Source organism: Micromesistius poutassou, assembly GCF_964030765.1.
Source record: "Micromesistius poutassou genome assembly, chromosome: 3".
NCBI lineage: Eukaryota > Metazoa > Chordata > Actinopteri > Gadiformes > Gadidae > Micromesistius > Micromesistius poutassou.
The window spans coordinates 18632214-18659002 of record NC_140273.1 but is presented as its reverse complement, the minus strand read 5'-3'; the positions used below and the strand labels follow the sequence as shown (position 1 = coordinate 18659002).

Genomic DNA, 26789 nt, shown 5'->3' with positions numbered 1-26789 from the left:
CCAGGGTTCTCCTCTGTCTCCTTGGCAGGTAAACACCGCTAGACACACTGGGACTCGGGTCCTCAGTTCCCAGCACCACATTGCTTAATCAGAGCTTGATTATCTGTTGAATATCCAATATCTTATCAGCATAAAAGAAAATAACATTCAAATTGCATAAGCTGCTATGGAGGTGGGTGTTTTTTGTAATGAACCACCACAGCCGTGCTATGCTGCTATATATTTGGATTGGATCCGGCCCTTCCTCATGAGGGAAGCAGCTCAGCTCTTCATCTCCCGCCTCGACTACTGCAACTCGCCCCTGGCTGATAAAACTTTTGCAGCTTATCCAGAGCACTGCAACATGCCTGGTGTTCAACCTACCAAAATTCTCCCATTTGACCCTCCTTTTCCGTGAACTCCACTGACTCCCTGTAGTAGCTTGCATCAGATTCAAGATGATGGTACTGGCCTACAAGGCGGGCAATGGAACTGCCCCTGCCTACCTCCAAGAGTTAGTCAGATCACACACCCCAGCTCGAGTGCTCCGCTCAACTACCTCAGCTGGAAGCCTGGTCCGCCAACAATAAGAGCAAGCAAAGGTGGTACGACACAAAGTCACAACTCATCTCTGTTTTGGCACCACAATGGTAGAACGAGCTCCCTGCCGATGTCAGGACTGCAAAGTTCCCTATCTATCTTTGTTGAATACAGGGAATGGGTTAACCTAGCATTTGTAAGTGCTTGGCACTTGTTTCTATGAACATCCTTACTGTACCGACAGCGATATATTGTTGTTTCTCTTTCTTCTAAAAATGTTGTTGTTTCTCTTTCTTCTAAAAATGACTTATTGTACGTCTCTGGATAAAAGCTAAATGCCCTTCATTTAAATGTAAATATAAATGTCAATTTTTCTTTCAGTTTTGTTGTCGGGTCTTTCCTGGCGAGCGGTCATTATTGTAAAGCTTGTTGAATGCATGGGGAGCTCTGCCTCCCCGGGCCAGTCTATAAATGTTGGTGAACTAACTAAATATTATACAGCCTTAAGACGCAGATAAGTATTTGGCAACACTGCCGAAGATGACACACTTTTTTACGGCTACTGTTGGGGATACAGACAGGAACAGCAACGTCCAAAGTGTTGAACTTGCTGCAACAACAGCAGCAGCTAGCTGTGGCGCTAGGTGAAGACCTGTGAAAAGACATCAATAAGTAGGACGCGTGTGATGTGGTGAACAATCTATCTTTTCTCTCTTTCTCAATTTTAAATATATATAGGTTTGTTTGAAATGTTCAATCTCAAGTGCAATGCCATTTGCAACCTCACGCATACAAAGTCAATTATTCCTCTTGGCAATATTTACTAAGTATATGTTTGCGGGGGTTTACCATAACTACTTGTCTTGCTGTTATATTGATATTGATTTGATCTCTTGGTGTTATCTGTAACCTTATTCTCTGTTGGGTTCCATCGTGACTATTAGTTTGCTACACTTTGTGCGTTCTCTGCTTTCCATCTTCATTTTGGAGTAAAGAAGTGTATGCAGGGTTTAAAGTGGAAGATTTTTTTTCTCATCTCCAACCTTTACTTCCGCGTAGATTAGCTTTACCTGCCTATCCACCATTCAGTCGGTAAATTTTTTTCTCCGTTCTATTTTAAAGATCGGATGAGGTGGGCCCCATATATCTTCACCTTGGGCCCCCATTTGCAAAATCCGCCACTGCCCTTTATTCATATTGGACCATTTCCTATTCTTACACAATTACAAATTCTACCATACCCAGCTTTACGCTACAACTAATTTGTGGAATTGGTAAAAGGCTGAGACTTGACTGTGAGGTGAACCAAGGGACACTCTTCTTAAGGAGCAGAGGATGGAACACTTCTAGCATAGAATGTGTTGTTGTGGTTGTGGAAGACAATGGGTAGGGAGTCAGGTGTGTTTGTGTGTGTGCGTTTGTGTGTTTCCATTTGCGTGCATGTTTTATTTGGGAAGCAGACATCGCTCATTAGTGAATCAAATTTGTCTAATGCAGTTGTCATTTGTGTTTGTTTGTTGTCTATTGAAGGAAAGGGCTTTTTATTTGGACACAGTAAAGGACAAATTTAATTGACCTTATAAAAACACTATTTTGTTTTGACATCTCAGGATTGGATACAAATTTAATTTGGTTAAATGTTTGTGGACAATGATTATATTCAAGCATCAAAAAATGTCTGCCTTCCTCTTCCGTTTCATCCATTTAAGTTGTTGTGCTGCAGCCATCAGAAATATCAAGGCCCGGCTTCTTCTCTGAGGGGGAAACGCTTCACTATTTTATTTTTTTATATGTATTCCCTGGGTTGTCACTCATGGCATAAAACACAAATCTAGAATGAAAAACTAATCTGTTGACAGGAAAGGGCACAACATTTTCACACAATTGTCTCAGCCTATTGAGCCTAGGGGAAGTTTACGAGAAAGTTTAGGAGCACCTGGTTTTCCCCTGGGACCAAGTCCTGTCGGTTATAGGGCCCCATGCAGGTGTTATACTAAGTTATCCCAAGTAGGCCCAGCACAAGGCCGCACAGTTCAGGATGTTGCAGAGAAGTGAGCATAGCATCCCCCTTGTTTTCTATTGGTGGACAACCGGAGACGCACAAGCTAAGCATGGGACTTAACAACGCTTCCACTAGGGATTCTACTCTAGCCGAGAAGCGGTCTCTACTCAACCCAGATTGAACGGCCATAACAAGGGGGATGCTATGCCTACTTCTCTGCAACATCCTTATACAAGAGACACTATTCTTGTACAACCACATTTTGATTTGAAGAGGGATTCAAATTGCTGGTGCAAACAGGGCCGTTGTGAGTTTAGCACAGGGCTGGTTGTGCACCGAGCCGTAGCCTATCGTTGCCATGGCCCAGGTAACCTGTGCGGTTAGATGGTATTTTCATGGCAATGTAAATACCAGTACAAAGGGACTTCAATGAGTAACTTGTCAAGATAGACCCAATGACTCTTATCACAGTCGGAGCATAAAGATGCCGACATAAATATTTGTGTCTAAAGCCACAGGAAGGATATTTATTATCATGACCCATAAAAGACCAAATAGGACTGTAGCCACACATTGTTATGTGTGCCCCCACCACCACCATCAGTGCCACCACAAATCCCACCACTGCTCTGCTATCCAGCTCTCCTGGCGGCCACACACAGGCCAGATAAAACGATCCAGAGCCCTGGCAGCACCACCCTACCCTAGGCTAAGCCAGCCAGGCAACCTGCCAAGTGACATTTCTGAGATGCCACACATTCCACGAGAGAGAGAGAGAGAGAGAGAGAGAGAGAGAGAGAGAGAGAGAGAGAGAGAGAGAGAGAGAGAGAGAGAGAGAGAGAGAGAGAGAGAGAGAGAGAGAGAGAGAGAGAGAGAGAGAGAGAGAGAGAGAGAGAGAGAGAGAGAGACTATTAAAACAACGAGGATCACACTGTTTAGTTGCTTTCAAACAGTGCCAAACCAACCCAGAAACATTAATTAATTCAGATGTTACACCCTCCCCACTCACAGGCTCAATGTTATTTTAAGTAAATCCTCGATCAGTAAAACAACTGAAAATGGATGTGGCTCAAAGGTCACACACACACACACGCACATGCGTCTAATTAGCTCAACAATGTGATGCTGCCCCCAGAGCGACATGATAACCTCTGACCCCCCCCACCCCCCCAAACACACACACACTCCCATTGCATGTGGTCAGGCTTGCATTAAGATACATGAAGGTCCTTCTGACTTTTTCTTTTCAATTAAAATAAATAAATAAAGAAAAGCCCTTTTCTAAAACAATGTCAATGGAAGACAAAGCCCCCCTCTGTCTGAGGTACGAACGGCCGCAATGGTCCACCGCAGCCACACAGGGAGGCAATGGAAAACATGGCAAAATAGAATTATAAAATATACACACAATGCATGTTTATTTATAGGTGTTTACTGTTCTGTGTGTGTGTGTGTGTGTGTGTGTGTGTGTGTGTGTGTGTGTGTGTGTGTGTGTGTGTGTGCGTGTGCGTGTGCATGTATGTGTACTTGTGTCCTAGGGTTTGCATCCCAATTGCTCTCCCAATGGGATGCTTTGTGTGCTCCCACAGTACTTGCCATTCTCTGCAGAGCTAGCTCGCTAGCTAGCTAGCAAGTCTCATGATTTTTTAATCTGCAACACTGGGCCTGATTCAGTGGACACCAGCTGCTGAAAGGGGCTTACCAGCACAGGGGCTAGGCGCTGAATGTCACAACACTCATTTTCAGAGAAGTTCAGAGTCACTTGGTGTGGTAAAAAGAATGCAACATGTTACGAAAACAATGCAGTGGAACAGAAAGCTGCACGGGTAAACTGTGACAGGCATCTGGATAGACCTGTTTGTCCCTCTGGCGAGAAATTACACACACACACACACACACACACACACACACACACACACACACACACACACACACACACACACACACACACGTAAGGGAGATAGCACTGAGAAAATGAGCCCTGTGGGCTCGACAGTGGGGGAGACAGTGGAGGGAGACAGTGGGGGTGACAGTGGAGGGAGACAGTGGGGGAGACAGTGGAGGGGGAGAGTAGAGACTGTAGGGGGAGAGTGGGGGAGACAGTGGAGGGGGAGAGTGGTGGAGACAGTGGGAGGAAGGACGACCAAAAGTGGAAGCAACATTAACCCCCAAGATTGGTGTGTGTGTGTGTGTGTGTGTGTGTGTGTGTGTGTGTGTGTGTGTGTGTGTGTGTGTGTGTGTGTGTGTGTGTGTGTGTGTGTGTGTGTGTGTGTGTGTGTGTGTGTGTGTGTGTGTGTGTCCCTAGTTTGATTCTCATGTGGCATGGTGGTCTGACCTGAGGTGTTGTGTCTGGGCGGGGTGTGGACTCTCGCTCATCGGTGTGCCCTCAGAGGTCTTTGGTGCTGCTCATAGCAGGCGAAGCCTGCCGGCTGCGATCACCACATGTACGCGTTTGACTCCGGTCGGGCCGTGTGCGGTTGCTACGGAAACCAAGCACCATAAACCAACTGGATGAGCACCTAGACCCTTCTGGCCTAAAATCTTCCACTTCAAACGTTCACCTGCATATTTCTCTCCCTTTGTGTCTTTAAGTGGCGTTTGGTATTGGGTACTGAGACAACCTGTCCTGCAGGTGACTGATGTCAGCAGAGTCTGAATGCCAATGACACTGTCAAGGGCCTCATGTTCCACCCTCCTCCCTCCCCTCCCTCACCTCAGCCTCACTTCCTGCTGGACGGTTCTGGGTGTTTGTCCTCTCGGCGTCTCACTGGGCATGTGGAACCAGACTGGTGAGGCTTCACAGCGGTCGCACCGGTTGAGTGTGCACAGGATTAGCATTGTCTGCTCTTTGTTATTCTCAGAAACATGTGACTTGGTGGGTTCACACACACACACACACACACACACACACACACACACACACACACACACACACACACACACACACACACATGCAGACATGGGAGCATGCGAGCGTGTGTGTGTGTGAGCGACTGTTTCTGCCCTCCCTTGTTTTTTGCTTTTGGGTATTATTTTTTTTCACTGCTGGACCAGTGCTGCCATGGAAACAGACATGTAGTATCGGAGAGCAGTTACCCCTTTCCCTTCATATGAGGGAAAGGGAGAGAGGGAGAGGGAGAGAGAGAGAGGAAAAGAGTGATTGTAAGGAACCCAGCACTTCAGAAGATGGCCTGAACCACTTCACAAAGTAAGTAAAGTAATGCACCAAAACTACTAGTACTACTACTGCCAAAACTACTACCATTTCTACCTCCCTAACCGCCAGCAGTACTACCTCTAAAACTGAGGTACTGCCAGCACTACTACTGGTGAACAAGGAGTGGCTCATACTGTAGTCCACTCCTGGTATGTGTGGGCAGTTTGAACCAGCGCGGGTCACTGGTTGACTGTGGAATCCGCTGTTATCTGCCGGTCGGCCTTGTTCCCGTTAAGCCTGCCGTTGAATGGGCAGAACTAACGCCAGCCACTCTAAAGGCTCAGCGAATCACCATTAGTCAGCTGCATTACCGCTTGCCAGACAGCTATTCAACACACACACACACACACACACACACACACACACACACACACACACACACACACACACACACACACACACACACACACACACACACACACACACACACATTTTAAATATTTATTTATGCCCACATATAAAGAAGTACAAGGGTTCTTGCACAAGGGACATAAACACTGCCAGTGCAGTTGACAATGGAAGACGGTCAGACACAAAACGCCTGGGCAGCTGAACGCAGTTACATACAAAATGACCTACAGGTCAGATAGAAAACAGACATTTAAGGATACAAAAAACAACGTCTCCTCCAGATTGAACGGCTACCAATAATAACTGAGACTGAGCAGTACCTGGCCAACTGTTTAGCTCTTCTTTTAGGGAGGCCGGCCATCTGAAGGCCCCTCACAACCAACTTATGCGCATGCCCCAGACTACCAAATATAAAGACTAGAAGTTTACACCTGTAGCCTAGCTGAGAGATGGTCTGCTTCAGCTGCTGATATTTCAGCACTTTGGTCAGAAAGGCCTCCTCTAGGCTGTAATCAAAGGTACAGCCGACCTCCAGAATGAGCACCTCTCTATGATTTTCATTAACAACAACAACATCAGGAGTATTAGCTGTTACATGAGAGAACATTGAGACATCATTACACAGGCTGAACATACTCGGCTTCACAGTAGAATGTTTATACAGCATGATGGAAGACCTGAAGATAGAAGAGATATCTGCTGATATCAAATCTACAATTCTGTCATGCCTACATATGTAGAGCCCTCTGTAAACATGGCAACCATTTAAGATGTGAGACATGGTTTCAGCTATTTGTTCACTGCCATGGTGTATACAGTAAGGAGCATGACTTCCTGGAAACCAGATGGACAGGTTCAGTTTAGTTGGTAAAACCTGCAGTCTCGCTTTTATAGCAAATGTAACAATGTTCTCATCCAGGGCAGCATTTCTGAACACAGCGTGTGAGACAGAGTGGTCTGCAGCTGGGAGACATGCAATCTTCCCTTGAAGTCTCAGCTCAGTCCATTGCTGCCGCTGCCTCCGTTGTTGCGCCCCCAAGAGGTGACCTCGAGCATTTCTCAGTGGGAGTAGATGTTTTGTCCCACATACATTCACAGTTGCTTTTACAGAGATGTTGGGGTCGGATATAACCTCCTCTGAGACCTCCACGGTCTCAGAGTCAGACCCCGTCCACTCCAGGGTAACATCAGCCCAGCAACACAGATCGTTCAGGTCAGGCCAGTCTGACCACACACCGAAGCCAGGAGAGCGGCTGTCCAGCTTTCCACTGGGTTTCCTCTTGAATCCCAGGAAGTTAGGCTCCGACCCACGAGCCAGAGGGACCTTGCGTCTTCTTAGGTCCAGGAACAGAGAAGCTCGGGCAAGCTCTCTGACATATTTATCATCATTGTTCAACATATTCAACAGATGGGAAAGTCTCGTAGCAATATATGTCCATTCAAAATTAGGAACACCCAGACCACCCTCACTCTTACTATGAAATATGATATTGCGTGTTGTATGTGTATTTAGGCCAGTCCATTGTCTTACAAAATATACAGTTTTATCCGTCAAATCACATAATGATTTTCGTGGAACATGTACATTAGAAAGAAGATGTTGTACCTTGGACAATGCAATTACTCTAACTGCCTCCAGCTTCATGATGAGTGGCAGTGGGGATATAGACTCAAGTCTGCTGTAATATTCTGATGTAATTTCATCGACTTGGTCTTTCCACTCACCTGCCACATTGAATTTATGACCCAAATATGTATACGTTTCATGACGTGAGTAAACTCTGAGTGACTTATTACAAACAGTGAACACAGGTATTGTATCTGTTTTAGAGTGATACCAACGGTTCCCCCCACTCCGCCTTTCATAAAAAACTGCACATTTTGAATCTTTAACCTCTAATCCTGACCACTCCAAAAAGGAGTCTGTTCTGGAGAGCATGTTGTTGATCACAGCCTCTTGACGAGAGGCAATCTGAACATCGTCTGCATACCCCTGGACGGGGTTAGGGGAGATAACATTACAGGTGACACAGCTACAAAGCCACTTTAACCACTGGTTTAGCGCCAACACAAAGTTAACTGCGCTCCAGGGGCAGCCAGTCTTAATGCCCACTTGGAGAGGGATTGGGTCTGTGAGCTGTTTACCACAGATAACCTGTATGAATGAACCAGAGTAAACATCTTTAACAATGTCAATAAAAACCTGAGGCAGATGTATTTCCTCCAGAGCTGTTATCATGACATTATGTGCTAAAGTTCCAAATGCATCACGAAAGTCCAAAAAAACTGCAAAGAATTTACTGGACTCATGTTTAAAATCATCAATACCTGTTTTGAGACAAAACACATGTTCATTCATGCCTTGCCTGCTGATGTAGGCTTTTTGCTTGGGCGACAGAATGTCCACATCCACAAGCCATGGTAGTATTCGGGCAAGAACACATTTCATGAACACTTTATAGATGGTAGGCAAAAGGGAAATGTCTCTCCAGGTTGATGGATTGTCCGGAATATTGTCTTTTTTGGGAATTCTATGAACGAGAGCCCCCTTCCATGACTCAGCTTCCACAAAATCATCGTGCACATGACTACATTAACGGCGGCAGTTACGACGGGTGTAATCAGATGTTCAGAGTGCTGCGCTCATGCCGTCTACTGCCGCCATGCTGCAGCGGCACACACACACACACACACACACACACACACACACACACACACACACACACACACACACACACACACACACACACACACACACACACACACACACACACACACACACTGTCTCCCTCTTGCTCTCCTTCTCTATTTTTTCTCTCTTCTCCCAGTGTGCGTTTGTCTTGATAGACACATTTCTGGAAAGACTTCATGATGCCCTTGATTTAATTTTTGTTACCAGACTTGTCTGTAACTTGCCATGGTTTATCGATGGCTGTCTTGAGGTAAAACACCTTGCCAGATACACTAATGGGCCTGCATGTCTAGTGTGCTACAGTTACTGGTTTATATCCTTGTCTGTCTGTCTGTCTGTCTGTCTCTACCTCCCTCTCTCTGCCTCTGTCTGTCTCTCTCTCTGTCTCTGCTGCTCTCCAAAAGAATGGCACTTCTATTAATACCTACGACTGCCAAATCTACAACCTTTCACTGTACCCACACACACACACACAGTTCTGCTCTGTAGTTGAGTTTATTTCGAACTGAGTCTCCTCTTTAAGGCAGGGGGAAGTGTGTGTGTGTGGTATATCTCTGGAAGCAGTCAGCTGCTCTGTTAACACTTTCTCATCGTATTCACACACCTCCTCATCACCTACACATAAACACACACACACATACACACACACAAAAATCCTTGTCTTTAGTATATTTCAGGCAAAAATACCCATATTTAATTTTGTCCATACCGACCAGTTGCTGTTTTCCAGGGTAGAAAGGGGTCGTTCCCTATTAGCTGCCCACCCTAGCTCCGGCGAGAGTGACTGGCGTTTCTACGTCTCCCCTCGCAGTATGTCCTAAACAATGGGTCCATTTTTTCAGGACCGTAAGTGTTTTTTACTGAACCAGAGATCGCCTTACTCTTTAATCCATAAACGTACAAAAATACACACAATAGTTTGCAGACGAGATGACAAAACATGGCAACCGGCCCAAGGACACCTTTTTAAGAGAAAATCGATGAAGTTAAACACTGCGGATAAGTGACGTTTCTCTCTGCAGCTATGGCAACGGGAACTTTTAATTACCTTCTTTTCACCAAGGCGGAGATTAGATTAAGATGTAGCCATGTGATTTAGAGTGTGTGTGATTGTGTTTGTGCGTGCGTGCTTGAGAGTGAGTAAAAGTGTCTAAAAACAAAAGACAGGGAAAATAAAGTGCCTGCCAGCGCGCAGAGCTACCTGTCACTAGCGCTTTCAGGCACGGGCTGGTCTCTGAGGAGGGTCCAGTCCCCTCTTGGAGGACCCATCTGCAGAAGGCCCTGCAGACGGTTGTTCCCACTGCTACCGGGGATTCTCACCGTCCCTCGCTCTCCAAACTTGAAAAAAAACACGATTCAATATACAAACGAACTATGAAACAGTGTGCAGGGGCCTGCGTTGGCCCCTCAGCTCACTGTGGGAGGAGAGTGCGGGGGAGGCACCTCTCACGTGGATGCTAGCTCCCGGCATCGACGAGGACTCAGCAGCGGGAGGCGGCGGGAGCTGTGATGATAACAACATATGTTGTATCCTGCGGGGGGGGGCCCAGGAGACCCCTAGAGGTGAGCCTGAGAAGGCCCCGCCGGCTGCTGCTCCTTCAGTGTTCTGCAGGGGTCGAAGGAGGTGTTGTGAGCCAGGTGCGGTCGGAGGAAACAACGCGCTGTACTGCTCCAGGGTTAATCGCGCCCACGCCTCCTCTTAGCAAACACAGCGTTCAGTCTTTGTTTTACCGGATCTGTTTGTGTTTCTCTGTTTGTTCCATCAGCCGGCTGTATTATACTGTGTGTGCGCATGTGTTTCTGGGGGGGTTATGATAAGCTATCCTTCACGAGAAGGAGTCGTAAGTGGATGTTAATGGAATAATATGGGACTGGCGGTGCTCATGCCCTGGGGTCATCGGATGGCACACAGTGTGGATGACACACCAGGCAGCCAGATATAGTTCCAGTTAAAGGGCCGCGTTGATGAAGCGTTTTCGTAACCTCTGTGGCACTCGTGCTGTGAGTGCTGCAATACAATGCACAATGACTGCCTCACATTCGCCAAGAATCACACACACACACACACACACACACACACACACACACACACACACACACACACACACACACACACACACACACACACACAGTGTGTACTGTATGTCTGTGTGTGTGTTTTTGGGTGTGTTATTCTCCAGAATAAATTCCAGAATGATTATTTCTGTCAGGTAAATGTTGACCTTTCTTTAACCTCTAGCCTCCTACGTGACTCCTCTCTTTAGTGAACAGAGCTCATCATGGAATGCCATAGTATATAATGATGTTACTACATCGCACCATATCTGCTCACAAATCCCAAAAAATTATTCAACTTTTGGAAACATTTGGCTATGACAATCTCTGCACTTCAGCTTATCAGATTTTTGTTCCACTTAATCAGATCACGCCAATTACGCTTCCAAAAACACAACCATCCTACAAGTGAAAAGTGATGAAATTCAAATAAAAGGTTCTGTTAGCCTTTGCAGCGTACATTCTACATTAGTAGAACCAGTACGCCTCGGTCTCCAAACAATACTGTGCATTTCGGTCACTGGGTCCCAGCTAGCAAACATATTTAGTCAACAATACTTTTCACCAAGCTGTTCATCACCATGTTACATCTGATCCATAATTCATCCCCAGATTTACTATGAATTCCATGTGCTTCTCACTACTAATGAATTACACTGTCTGTGGGTGTAAGCCGCTGGTCACGGGGTTTGTGGAGTTGGCATGGAGTGTTTTTGGCATGCAGACGGTGGACTTATTCAGTGTGGCTACTGGCAACAGCTTTGTGGCTCTTGGATATTAGCATGCACTTGTTATGGCTGTGGCTGGCCGCTGGATCTATTATTGGCAGGGCAGACAATGCCAGGGATCACTGCTCCATTCCTCGGTGGGCTCCCTGATAAAGAGGCTTTGTATAATCAGTAATGTCCAACGTGTTCTCTTTCACCCGCTCCTTTTCTCTCTCCCATTATCTCCATTTGTCTATATTTTATCGTACACTCGCTCTCTACTCTCTGAATCCCCCCCCCCATCTCTATGTAGTCCCCCCAGTGCCTCTCTCTCTCTCTCTCTCTCTCTCTCTCTCTCTCTCTCTCTCTCTCTCTCTCTCTCTCGCTCTCTCTAAATATGCAGCGTATTCTCTTTCATTCTGTTCTTCACTTATCTGTCCCTTCTCTGTGTGCTTTATCTCTCTTCCCCCTGAGTAGAGGTACCTGCTCTTTGTTCTAAGGTCCATCTAAGTGGTTGTTGACCTACTTATGCTGAGGGGTGCATTTTGAAGAGCCTCTCTTGGCTTGTCTTCGCCTCTCTTATTCACCTTTGTTCCACGAAAGAATGCAACATCCATCACATAGTTGGATGGTAATGGCCGGTGTTTGCTTAAAATTATAACGATTTTGGCTCAACAAGATACCTGGAGGAGTAAAAATGAAATGATAACTTTTAAAAGAATATGTGGGCTGGTTTCCTGTAGCTCTGGCCTAAAGGTCCATTTCTACCTGCTGCTATGGCTTCTGATGTTGCCTTGGGAGGTTTGGGTTTAAACACGCTATTCACCAGCATGTTACTGCATAGCCTCCACGGTTTGAATGAGGTAGGTGTTGTGTGGGAGTGTTATGTGTCCCTTTGCATTTAAAGCCTCATTTCCTGTTTGAGCTTAAAGCTAAATCGCCTAGCCTCATTCCGGAATAAATCATTCTTTCAATTACACAACAAAATCATCGAGAATTATATAAGTATGAAAAAGAATAATACACAATTCAAAAGCGTAAGCGTAAGGATGCCGACAAAACAATGTACGGCATTGTTGTTCGGCATTGCTGTCTGTGACCAATGACCATCATTCTGCTTTTCCTTGAAGCCACATTGAGGTAAAAGAAAAAAAAGGCCATTCAGACCTGATACATAATGCAGCGTGTAACCGCTTGGCGGCCGCAGAGCTGCTTGATGCAGAAGGTGAACAGGAATGGTGTCCTTAAGGGTGACCAGACCCTCTCTACAGACGGCGCTCTATTGGACTCCACTGAAGCCCTTCCACTTGTGGATTATTTATTTCGTGGTTACTTTGGCACACTTGAAAACACACCATGGTTGATTGGGTCTGGTCCATGCGGTGCCGGCTCTCTCTTCTCCCTCGTGGAAAAAAAGTTCTCCCCTGATTCCCACATGTCTACTGGGCCGGGATCGGGGCCAGCGTTTCCATGGAGACCAGTGTAACCTAGTCCGTCTCCAAGGGTCTTGAGATATGTTCGCCATTGTCAGAGAGCGAGAGAGAGAGAAAGAGAGAGAGCATTCGCCTTGTTCCTTGTTAAAATGTCAGATGCCACGGTATTCCCATGAATTCCCTGCCCTTCATCTTCGCCCCGCTCAACCTTAATTGTGTTAGTGCAGACGTGAAATAGCTTCAGGTATGGCAAAGCTTTAAGTACATGTTGGCTCATGGCCGTCATTAGGCGGCTGTAGCACTCTCTGTAGTGCAGAGGACCTGGGAGGACATGGCTGCGTTGAGGTTGGCTGGACATTATAATGAGCCTGACACCAGACAGACCACTGGTGACACAGTATTCCTCCAGATAGTCGACGCTCCAGGACTCTCCCGGCAGTGTCTCTTTTTATTAGTACTGCTTCTAAATGTTGCTGTACTTGGCTTATGACTGTGAGTGGTTATTTTGTGCATTTTGTTTGGATATTCATTTATGCATTCTAGAGATGATGAGGTGTTTATCCCGTTAAGTATGTTTGTTTTGTATTATGTCTGTGATGATAAGGAAACAACAACTGGTCTCTGATTTATTTTTTTGTTTTCATCCATAATCTCGATTAGTACTATGATGTGGTGTGGTTGGTTGTGGCTCTGTAGGGAACATTCTCCTGCTTCTGTGTGTTATAATCCACATTAATATCTCGGTCATGTGGAAGGCACACCTAGATCCATTCTAACTAACACAATTCTGAAGCGTTACACATGTGGCAACACACACCTGACACCTGATCCCTGTTCCATCTTGCTCTTTTTCTCGCTCATACACACACACACGCACACGCACACACATGCACACGCACTTGCACCATTGCTTAATTCAGGAATGGATTTGTATCATAGTATTTGGCAGATGGACCAGGAATGGATGTGTATTATAGTGTAGGAGACACCAGGAATGGATGTGTATTATGTAGGATTAAATTAATTCATTACTGTGAAGAATGTGTTTGTTTTACACAAGTCCCCGTCAGATATGTATTCTTCTGGCAATTTCCTTTTTTATGAAAAAATGTTTTCACAGATAGTACAACTGAATTATGCAGAAGAGATGACGTATGTATTCACACAAAACTAAAGACACACCCGTGTGGTAATATAATTGGTGTCCAGCCATATCAAGTATTTTTGCAAAATGTGTGTGTGAAGAACATACACACGATATTGAACACACATGATTTGCTAGTAATCTGCGTCCCCCCAGCTGTGCTGCGATGCCCCTCTTTGTCCCGCCTGGATACAGCGCTAATTGAAAGCTTTAGCTTCTGCCTTCCCCCTGACAGCCGTTACTATATCCAAAACAAAAGTATATTCTCTTTGCTTATTACTGCAATTGGAAATGGTCTTGAACTCTTCCTTTGTATTCTGCTGTTTTGGTCCGAGTCAGAGGAAATCACAGAAAGCGCATTGTACACACTTAATGTGGGCTCTGGAAGGGGCCCAACACAGCGTTCCAAGGGCTTGATGGCCACATACTCGCCGGCCCCTGAGGTCCTTTATTGTCCCATGATGAAGGCGATGCCAGGAATGGCCCGGACATCCCCTGATGAGGAGCTTGACGGGTCAGAGATCCCCGTGGTGGAGTGAGATATGGGAGAGAGACCGGCCTTTGGAGAAGATCCAGACCCTGAGCCCACTGCTGGCTTCTGCCCGTCCTGCTGCTCTCTTTGAATCAACACACTTGTCTATGTCTGGTTGTTTGCGGTTGGGCGTCGACTGCTCCACGGATAAATGTTGTCTGTAATTAGAGCCTGACCAAAACTGGGTTTTAGGGACAGGTGCCGAAATACTGATGTTGGCAAATTTTTGCTCCCTAATATCGGCATCGGCATCGGCCCCTAAAACCCAGTATCGGTCGGGCTCTAATTACGGCCGATATTTGGAAATGTATATATATATATATATCGTGGTATCCTGGGGCTGGAGCAGCTCCTTGGGATTTTCTGCTCACCCTCCAGCAACATGGCATTAAAACCATGAGCTAAAGGAACCAATGACCTGTAGTATGGGGAGCAGCTACTAACCTTCACACACAACAGGATGTAACACTGTTAGTGTTTGGAGTGTTTACGTGGATGTGCTCGGTTAAAGCATTTAGAGGTTCATCCACCATAGTAGAGGATCTATAAAGAGATACAAGCAGATACAGATACAGTATATATTTTATAGGCCAATATCGGCAGACGAAATCGGCCAGCCAATATATCGGTAATATATCAGTCTCTCTTTATCCGTAATTTTATGTTTGACGGTCTGAATGATAAATACAACACCCTTATTTATTTGATTTGATTTCATCCAGTTAGTGTTTACCCGATTGGCTGAGATGAGCCGACTAAAATGTTGCTGGAGTCATTAGAAAAATATGATCACAAGAAGGGAGTTCCTTCTGTTAGCCCTCCACTTCTCCTCATCCCTCCGCTCGCTCTCTCTCTTCCTCTCACTTCCCTTAATTAGTCTGTGATGATAAAGCTGTTTATGGTTGGATGATGTGATTGGCTTCACTGATCTACAGAACATCCCTGTTATAAATGTCATGTATTAGTCTAACTCTCTCTCTCCCTCTCTCTCTCACCTCCCTCTCCCCCTCTCTCTCCCTCTCCCTCTCTCCCTCTCCCTCTCTCTCTCCCCTCCCTCTCCCCCTCTCTCTCCCTCTCTCCCCAGGTTCCCAGTGTGGTGGTGATGGAACCTGCCTGTCCTCCGGCTCTGCCTCAGTCCAACCAGCCGGGCACCAGACATAGCTTTGTGCAGGAACACTTCCAGGCCCAGTACAGGTGAATGGAGCAGACCACCGCCCAGCCTCTGGGGCTGGCGTTTCCCCCAACAACTGGGGGTGTGAATCATTCGCTGTCTCATGATTTGATTTCCATACTTGGGATCACGATTTAATTTCGTATATGATTTTTTTCGATTCAGTACATAGGGTTTCTAATGTCAGGAATGACTTCAGTTCGCTGTGTACTAAGAAAGGCGTTGTGGCAAATGATGAGTAAAGGGTGTGCACGATTTTGTCGATTTTATATTTCAAAAGGTGACATTAACGGTACTATTGTAAGCACACAAAGGAAAACGTAAGACAAGAGGAAAACTTGAAAAAAAAAGTAAGAAAATATAGGCTTAAATATATTGGTAGTTGTGAATCGATTCAGCATCATAGAAGATTCAGAGGGAGTGATATCCGTTTGAGTTACATGTGTTCAGCGGTGAGAGGCGAGGGAGAGGGAGAGACTTCGACGGAGGGACATCCATTTCCAGAACCTTTTTTGACATTGCATTGTTAAATTCTTCTGCAAATTCTTTGTCAAAACAGTATTTTTTTCCTGTCATATTATCATTCCTCTCGCTGTGGGGACTGACTGTCTGTTCATTGACGTACACAGCTCATAGGAGGTACTAGAATGGAAAATGCGTTGCGGTAGACCGGGATAACACTACAACTCCTCAACCATCTCAGCTCCTCCAGAATGTTCTAGGGGAGATTCCATTGTCCTATCTCAATACGTTTTTCGCTTGATTCTCAAGTAGAACTGCAGAGAATGGTTTTGTTCGTCAGTCCGTTCGAGTGCGTTGTTTGTGATGCAGAATGAACCCATATGGGACATGATGGGCCCTATGATGTTTTCCTCTAAATCCCTTATATACTGTGGACAGTACTTTGCGCTTTCCTCCGATATGCGAAGAGTGAGGCGCTCTTTGAAAGTAGGTCATTCAGACCTGTGAAGGACTGAGAGGGGAATTCAAATTTAAAACAAGCTTCTGGCTCTCCGCACATTTCGACATGGATACATGGGTTTCTGTTTCGCCCCTGTACGAACACACACACACACACACACACACACACACACACACACACACACACACACACACACACACACACACACACACACACACACACACACACACACACACACACACACACTCTCTTCCTCTGTCTCACCTTTCTCTCCCTTGGGTCTGCTATCTCTATTGGGTAGTTGAGATCATCTGTTGGTCTTCTTGTGCGTTCACCTCTTGCAACTGTATTGCTCATATGAACCTGACGCTGCCATTTGTGTGTGCATGGGAATTTGTGTGGGTAAGATATAACAATTGTTGTTGCATTTGCATAATATATTCAAGATTGGCGCGATATTGGATCAAGCGGGAGGTTTACTTCTCCTCAACAGGACATGCAGTTTGAATTTAAGACCATTTAAACCATGTGAAGCAATCACACACAGTATCTCTCACACACTCACATACACACACTCTCTCTCTCTCTCTCTCTCTCTCTCTCTCTCTCTCTCTCTCTCTCTCTCTCTCTCTCTCTCTCTCTCTCTCTCTATTATTTTTCTGTTTGATTATCCAGCTGAGGAAGACGATCTGATATCCAATGTACAAATAATAGTATGATAATACATTTTATGCATAATTCACTTTTCGTTTGCACAATCTCAAAGCGCATACAACTGAGTGCATTAACCTTTTTTAAAACAACAATACACAAAACAACAAGAAGACTACAGGATGGCCTGTCATGGAGTGAGTTTTAAAGCTGATCGGTTGGGTTGCTCGATGGCCGATGCGGCTGGAGGTTGATTGGCCCATTGTTTCCTAGGGGATTTTAAAAGTGGCCCTCTATGAAAAGTAATTGGGGACCCCTGCCGTAGTAGAACTAATATGACTATAACTAATATATCTCATTTGGTACTGGTTCAGCCCTGACCAGAGCATTCTGAGGTCCAGTCATTGGGTTTCCCTATTCTCCTCGTCAGCGGATCATGGATTAAATGCTTAGTATGAGTCTGTATGCCTGCAGGTCGTAGTTCCCCCTGCAGGACTTACCCCGACTAATTCAAACGTGTTTCCATCAAATCCATGTCCACGCTTTTGGGGGAATGTGATCTGAGAGGGGCTTTGGTCATGGATGTGTGTGATCCCTCACTCACTCACTTACCCACACACCCACCCACTCACTCACTCACTCACTCACTCACTCACTCCAATAGGTTGCTGGATGAGTGTGCAGCAACGAGGATGTGAGTGTGGACTTCAACTGCATTAATCATTAATCAAGAGTCTCCCAAGAGGCAGTGATCATGATTCTGATTCTGCACTTTGACCTCCAGTAAGAAGTCAAACAGTGATCTCTCTCATGGTAAGAGAGGGTGTGGGCGAATACATCCCCATGATCACTATGTCAGTTTGCCATTTATGACATTCTGGGTTGTATATGCTATAATCACGTTAGCTGGCAAATCATCCGCTGATTAGTGTGAGAATCTCTCAGCCGCCCGCCCACACACACACAAATGCACGCACGCGCGCGCGCGTAAATATAGAATTACAGTTACACACACACCCACACACAGGTAATATAGTGACATACACACTCACAGTCTCACATGCACAAATGTAGTACACAAAATACAAGAAAACATTAGAGTGCCCACTGTGTACACATCTCTATCCCATGCACACTCTCTCTCTCTCACACACACACACACACACACACACACACACACACACACACACACACACACACACACACGCGCACGGCAACACACTCAGCGGCTCTTTAATAATCTTTGGGGAAGCATTGACAGTGCCATATTTAGCACCTCTCTACTCTGGTCTCTCTTCCTGTGCCAGCAAAGCAGAAGGGGGCATTCAGTGGGAAGCTGCTGAAATGACATGTCACGTATGTAATGCATAAATTAAACATGCATGTACACACATGATTTAGCCACGCTTACATGATATGTGGATGGGCACATAGTACAGTACACGCACGCACGCACGCAGGCTGTTGAATAAGGTAGGTATCAGAAGAAGACACACACACACACACACACACACACACACACACACACACACGGATGTACACGTGGATTGTCTTTAGCCGTCCATGGCTGCTTAGCGCTCCGCTGGGGACAACAACGGCCAGAATACACGGGACGCGGACGCGTCTGGCCATGTAGTCGGAGATCTTAAGGAGTATACTCACGGAAAATTCACCTTTTCCACACATGAACAAGTCAATGCTTTACCTAGAGGATCATGGATACACGTTATCTTTAATTGATTTTATTGAATGTGCAGTTCAGCACCCAGCTGTTGCTCAGCTGTGCTGCATCGCCTCTGGCACGATGACGTTCACTAGAAGAACTGTATGGAGCTTTCACCCGAGGGCTGCGTAGCCGCGTACAGAGAGACACACATGAGAGCAGAGGTGGGGGGGGGGCGGTGGCCAGGGTCCGTGCAGCAGCCTCAGGTGAACATACCGTGGTGGTCCCTAGGCATACTGCAGCAAACGTGTCGCTCCCTGTCTGGGTCCCATGTACCACGGCCGTTAGGGGGCTAATGACATGGGAGAGGATTCGTAATGGGTTGTGCGTCAACAGTACCCATTGTTATTATTCTCTCTCTATGTGTGTGTGTGTACTACAGAGCTATGGGGGCACCAATACTAGATTGCCTATTATTTCACACAAGGATACGCAGGCAATTCATTTGACATGCCGCAGATAGATGTGTAAAAACAATCACTCACACGCAAATGGATAATTTTGAATAATTTCGCTTTTGAACACACACACACACACACACACACACTCTCTATCTCTCTTAATTGCCTGTACTTTTCCCATTGACTCATTTGTGAACAGACGTGTGGAAGGCAGTGGGCCCGTGATCTGGTGATGGCGGCTGATTCTCTCTCCCCACGGTCATGTGAGTGGATGACCGAACAGACCAGAGTGCTGACGACTTGAGGAATCCTTCAGGGTCAGCGTCTGGTGTGTCCCACTTAGCGGGCGCTCTGGTTCTGACTGAAATAGGCATGGTGCAGTATTAAGCAGATGAGGGTTATTTCACCTTTCTGTAATCTGGTTAATGTCTTAACTGTGCGGTAAGATACAGCGAGCCCCAATGACTCTCCTTGAGTCTGGAACAAAGGAGGTTGGTGTGACCACAGGGAATCAGGCCCCACCTGTCCCAGGCGATTCGGCTGTAGGTCAAACATCATCTGTCTGTTCTGTTGAGAGGAGAGTGTGTGATTCGGTGAATTAAACTCTGGACTTCTGACCCCAGCCATCTGCTGCCACAGCGGCGTAGGGAAAGCGTAGCCGGCTCACAGTGCTGGAAATTTCTGGATGTTGCTGCTACTCCTCGTTTTTTATCCCAACTCCTCGCCCCCAGGCGGGGTCATCTCAAGAAGGAACGCCTCGGGCTGGGGGCTTCAAATATACTTTATTGGCAAGAGAGAGGGCGGGACTTCAGAGGGATGAGGTTTAGAGGTGAGAGAGAGGGCGGGACTTCAGAGGGATGAGGTTTAGAGGTGAGAGAGAGGGCGGGACTTCAGAGGGATGCGGCTTAGAGGTGAGAGAGAGGGCGGGACTTCAGAGGGATGAGGTTTAGAGGTGAGAGAGGGCGGGACCTCAGAGGGATGAGGTTTAGAGGTTCCGGATATTGCATTCTATTGGATTCTTCAAGCAAAAAACCTGAATATGTATTCTCTTTGACTTTGTGGCTTGTGACTTTTGTGGCCCTTCTTGTCATGTTCTTCTACCCCTCGCTCTGGGAACACAGCTCATGGGAAGTGATGGAACGTTGATTGCGTTACAGGAGACCGAGATAACCCTACAACTCATGATCCTCTGTCAGCCTACTTCCTGGTGGTATTGCCATAGCGATGGAGTGATCCTCAGCGGCGTCGGATCTGATGAAATGTTTGCAGTGAGAGTGTACACGCTGTCTGGCGGTGAGACGAGTGATGTGGGCACACACACACACACACACACACACACACACACACACACACACACACACACACACACACACACACACACACACACACACACACACACACACACACACACACAGAACTCTCGCACATGCACACACTCCCATCACCAGCACATCATCTGTCTTCTGCCTTATCTTCTTGGCTCTTCTCTTCCCGGGCCTCTTCATTTTTTCATGGCCTGAGAGATGTGAAAGCCCCGCTTGTCTCACTCTCTCTATGTCTCTGTTTCTGACGGATAGGACAGACGGAAAGTATTCCTTATGTATCATCGGTGGGTCTCTGTGTCGGTGTGCACCGGTGGGGAACAGAGTCGTGGGAGATGGCTTGGGGTACTTTGAACTGCAGTCGGTGTGTCGCTCTGGTTCACGATGATGTGGAAGCAAAACAAGCTGCCGTTGCTAATTCAGACCGACTTCAGGGCTTGTATGACATGAACGTTTTACGTATGTTTAGTGTTTGTGAGGACATGATTTTGTGAGAACGGTTTGTCAATGAGATTCACAATGAAACGCGTTGAAATGCTTTTGTAGTTTGTACATCACAACAACATTTGTTCTCCCCTTTCAAAATAAATAGATTAAGGGCAAAATCCTGAATGCCGCCTCTGAAACGAGGTCAATTATTTGTTAATACGCAGACTGAATGGGTGTTACAAACATACTCACTTTACACAACCAACATACAGCATAATTTGGTTTATAAGGTTAGATTAAGGTGATGATGCAAGATGATTGCAAGAGCCTTAGCAAGTGAGCTTTACAATAAGGGTACATTAATTAACCATTAATTAACATTGGTCTATGCAGCAATAAGCATTAACTATCAGTAAATGAACAGTTAACTAATGGTCTAGTAATATTTTACTAATGGTGTTAATTTTTATTAATGGTGTTCATGTTACCTTAAGTAATGGTGTTCATGTTACCGTAACTAATGGTATTCATGTTACCTTAAGTAATGGTGTTCATGTTAAGTTATTAAGGCACACATTATTTAATGAAACACTCTTAATGCAGGTAAAGAACTTGATACCTGCCTTAAAAGGGCAGCATAAAAACTTGAGAAAAGCCAAACACTGAAACACTGCACATCCAGGGGAGATAAATGAGCCAATTAGCACAGGTGCATTAATGAACTAAACTGAAAATGACTAACAATGTAATACTGAGCAGACGCCCCTAATGGCAGAACATAACTTAAAGTGTGACATGTTCCATGACCTCCCAGGCACCCCCGCATAGCCAGCTCTGCCTCAAAGCGTAAAACACCCGCCATCAAAACATGGCTCCTGGTTGACCTTTACTCGTTTGATATTCCCTTCAGCTCCGTTATTGAGGCACCCTCTCCCCGTCTCCCCCAGAATGCATCAGTGCGGTGCTTTGAACCCGGACCGCTGCTTTTATCTCACTTTCCCTTCTGATTTGTTTTGTTTTGCAGCGGGTCACACAACAACAAACCCAGAGCTCACCGCCGGGACGTGATCTTCCTCTTACTGTGTGTGTGTGTGTGTGTGTGTGTGTGTGTGTGTGTGTGTTTCGATACGTACATTATATAGATGCAAAAGACATAAAGTCTCTCTCTGCCCTTGATGAGGGATTGTGTGTGTGTTTGTGTTTGTGACCCCGGCCAATATGATTAAATAATGATTAAAGTTCTTGCTCTCTTCGCTCTTGGTGAAGTAAAGCAAAAACATCTCCTTTGAGAAAAGCCTTCCGCCACTTAAACTCTTTAGCAGTGGGTTTCAATGGGCTTGAGGCCAGGCTGATCTTCAGACAGAAGCTAAAGGTAACCTCGAGAGCACAGGGTCACGAGGCCAGGAGATTATCACTGTTTAGTGAATGTGACAGGAAAATACTTGAACATCTTTATAAAAAAGACAGAGAAGAACACAAATAAACCATTTATGCTACATTTCGATTATATTTCATGAAGGCTGTTGGGTTGTTGTGCTGGTCTTTGCTTCATAGTTGTCGGCGACTTAAGGAAACTTGCACCAACAACAAGTTAGCCTAGGCAAGATCATATCTTGTCTGTTTTCCATTAAGATACATATTTCTGCTTACCGTGCCTGATGTAACAGTAGACTCACCAAATCCTACGGGCTAAGAAGCAATTGCATTTGTGGAATTCAATATGAAGGCAGTGTGATGCCCGTCAGCGTCCAGGCTGACACTGCTGTATTCAACATCAAACTACTACTTACAAATGATGTCATCATTTTAGCAAAGAAAACAACAGACATAAAGAGGTAAAACGTTGACAAAATTAAAGAAAGAAAGTGCACAGTGTGAGAACAGCAGCACTGTGCTTCCCACCGTATGTGGTTATTGGGTTACGGGCCAAACCGGATTGTCTTTGTTTCTCGTCTTAGACACCACCATTGTTTTTGTAATCTGGTTGGGAGGACGCACCGGCGCTCTCTCTCACCCTCCCTTCACCTCTTTAGCTCTGCTCCGCATGGGGCCAGACTCAGACACGCCCTCCTCTCCCCTCCTCTCTCTTTCTGCTTTCTCTCTGGCTTTCCTTTTGTTCTGCTGCTCATCAGCCAGGCTCGCTGAGGTCGGGCCACGCATCTTTGAAGAAGAGTCTCCTAGAGTATTCTAAATATCTATATTATATGTACTTCATAATATATTATATATACTTCTGGTATTCTATTTCTATATTATACATGACTGAAATGCCCAGGAGCCACTGGGGTGGATAAGCAGAAGAGGACAAACACTTTCATTGTGAATATTTGGAAAAATGTCCCTAAAAAATTAAAACAAAATCATGAGCTATATTTATTGAAGCTGAGTAAATAAAAATTGAATCAATATATATTCAGACCGAAATTGCGTGTGATAATACACAATAAATACATAACATTTAGGTGTGTGTGTGTGCATGTGGCTATGTGTGGATGTGTTATTGTGTAACTGTAACCACAAGCCTTGTAAATAATTCTACTGTTCTAATACATTTTTGCATGAAAAACCCATTTTCCACCCGTGCCACCCATCCTAGATGACTGCCGGCTGTGGCTTTGATGGGGAAGGTAACTTGGCGTGTGAGCTCCTTTCTTCTGTCAGTGACTTTGGTCAGGTGGGCATGGAAATGGACATCAGTCTGGGTTTAGTACACAGCAGCCTCTGAGAAGGAGAATAGCAAATATAAAATATGAAATGTCTTACCTTGCAACCTCTGGGATGTTTATACAACACAATGAAATGTACGGAGGTCATCTTAATAAAAGACTGAGTAATAAAAGTATGTTTGACAATCTCTCTCTCTTTGTCTCTCTCCCTCTCCCTCTCGCCCTGTCTCTCTCTCTCTCCGTCTCGCTCTCTGTCCCTCTCCCTCTCTGTCTATCTGTCTGTCTGTCTGTGTCTCTCTCTCTCTCTCTCTCTCTCTCTCTCTCCCCCCCTCCCTCCCCCTCTTCCTCTCCTTCTCTCTCTCTCTCTCCCTATCACCCTGCAGGTCTTCACTGACATGCCCCCATTGCCTTAAACAGAGTAACACCTTCGACCCATTCTCGTGTATCTCCCTGCCCATACCCCTACGCCAGACCAGGTAATTATATGTGGTGCCTGAGGTGTGGCTATAAGTAGTAATACGTTGCGATATGTTCTATATGGTTATATGATGGGATATCTTGTTATGTTTTATCTTGTGGTATGTTGTTATAGGTTGACTTTGTTTTATTGGTTTAATCTGTGTTTACCTCTGAAGCAGGTCGATAGGGTAAACAAATGTCAGTATGTTCTCCATCTCTACAGATTTATCTGTTGTCACTGCAGCATTTTGTAATGTTGTAGTGGCCCTTAACACAGGAACGAGGCAGGGAATGTTCTAGACAGAACATACACTGAATACACAAACATGTAGGGTATAAAATAATGAAAGGCAGCTTATGAATCAATAATAGAATAAATAAATGTTAAGTGTGGAATGGGGGTTTGTAAATGTTCCGTTTCCGAGCTGTTGCTGCTGTGGTGATGGCTGGTCACTCTGCCTAGCGTCTGATAGCATCGGCTGCTAAGACCACTCCCCCCTATCTTCAGATGGGCAGACAGTGAAAAAACAAATTGAGATTACAAATCTCTGGCGGCAGTGGTCCACAACATTGCGTTTCAGACGGACAGCAATCAACATAACATTTTTCACAATAACAATGCAGACCAAGTAACAGCAGAGTATAGCAGGATGAATGATATGGAGCGGACAGAGAGGCTGACTCTCCTTCATTCACAGTGGATTAAAGACCTTTGTTGACACTAGGCTCACTAGTTCAAGTTCAGACTGTCAGATGTCCTTCAAACACTCGCCCCAGATGGCATTTCTAAGCGGCATAGTTTCCGTGTCCTATTGGCCCCTTTTTTTTCCTGAAACATGCAAGGCACACACATGCACAAGCACGAACACACAAGCACAAGCACAAACACACAAGCACACGCACGCACATAAACACGCACTTATGCACAGAAAAAGAACGTAAACATGTCACACTCAGACATGCTTTTGCCAAGCAGCAAACACGATGCAAGCCTGGAATATACCACACACACACACACACACACACACACACACACACACACACACACACACACACACACACACACACACACACACACACACACACACACACACACACACACACACACCTGGCCGCTCTCACTGCAGCAGTCTATGAGCCTGGCTGATGGACAGGCAGCATCAGGGAGTAGAGCCGGCAGTGTGGTAGCCAGGCCTGGCTGCCTGAGATAGTGATGAGAAACACAACACACCAGATCAGTGGGGCTGCATCTCAGAAACATTTGGAGAAGCAACAGTCTTGCACAGTCTTGCACACCCTTAGAACCTTATTGACCAATCATGACCAAGATTGTAACAATGCTGAGGTGTAAGCAATGAGAATGCCTTGTCAGAGGAAAAAGAAATGCCTTTCACCCATCTGTCATTAACAGTGTTGGGACTAACGCGTTATTAAGTAACGCGTTACAGTAACTACGTTACTTTTGCGGTAACGAGCACTGTAACTAATTACTTTGTCAAAATCAGTAACGCGTTTATCATTACTGCGATTGAAACAGGCTCGTTATTCGTTACTTCACGTTGTTATATGTTCAAATGGCAGCAAAGGCAGGCAGAGAGTCATGGAGAAGTTTCATATATTTATCTGATAAACTTCAAAATTAAGGTTTTCATAATTCACGATATTACACAACTTTTCCCCTCTTCCCTTAACACAAAAGTTCACATTCAGAATAATGTCCATTAAGGTCTATCGCGACCACGGAGCGTCGGAGAGCGTCCAAACAATAAGCCAATAAGGCTGTGTATGAAGTGTGTGTACAAACGATCCAACGATCAAGCGTCCAACCAATAAGGCGTCCGCGAGAGCGGAGAGAGTCAGCGTCCAACCGATCATGCATCTACGGGCGCGGAGAGGGTCAGCGTTCACCCGATCAGGCATCTACGGGCGTGGAGAGAGTCAGCTGATCAGGCATCTGCGGGCGCGGAGAGAGTCAGCCGATCAGGCATCTGCGGGCGCGGAGAGAGTCATCGTCCATCCGATCAGGCCTCCTCGGGCGCGGACAATCATCAAATTTTACAGTTTTGTCGAACACTAGGCCACATCAAAATAATTTGTGCATTTGTAGAGGGTTGGAAACAATGGGAATATTTCATTTTTGCATTCACACTATAGGTGGTGGTAGGGTGGGACTTACATGTAAGCAAGCCAGAGAGGACTGGCAAAGTTACTTTCCCTAGTAACTAGTTACCTTGAGAGTAACTAGTAACTTAAAGTAACTGAGTTACTTTTGAAAGAAGTAACTAGTAACTGTAACTAAGTTACTAATTTAAAGTAACTTGCCCAACACTGGTCATTAAGAAGCCGTCATCTTTATGTCTGGTTAAGTGAGCTCACAGAAGTGGTTTTCAAGG

At 45.5% G+C, this 26789-nt stretch overlaps 1 protein-coding gene across 1 annotated transcript in view; it reads left to right on the top strand.

The window, feature by feature from the left end:
- usp43a (ubiquitin specific peptidase 43a) overlaps positions 1 to 26789 on the top strand; it is an 83868-nt gene that overhangs the window by 13454 nt on the left and 43625 nt on the right. The window contains exons 3-4 of the mRNA XM_084465894.1: positions 15737 to 15846; positions 24321 to 24413. Coding sequence (XP_084322020.1) covers positions 15737 to 15846; positions 24321 to 24413 — 203 coding nt within the window. The remainder of the gene's footprint in view (positions 1 to 15736; positions 15847 to 24320; positions 24414 to 26789) is intronic.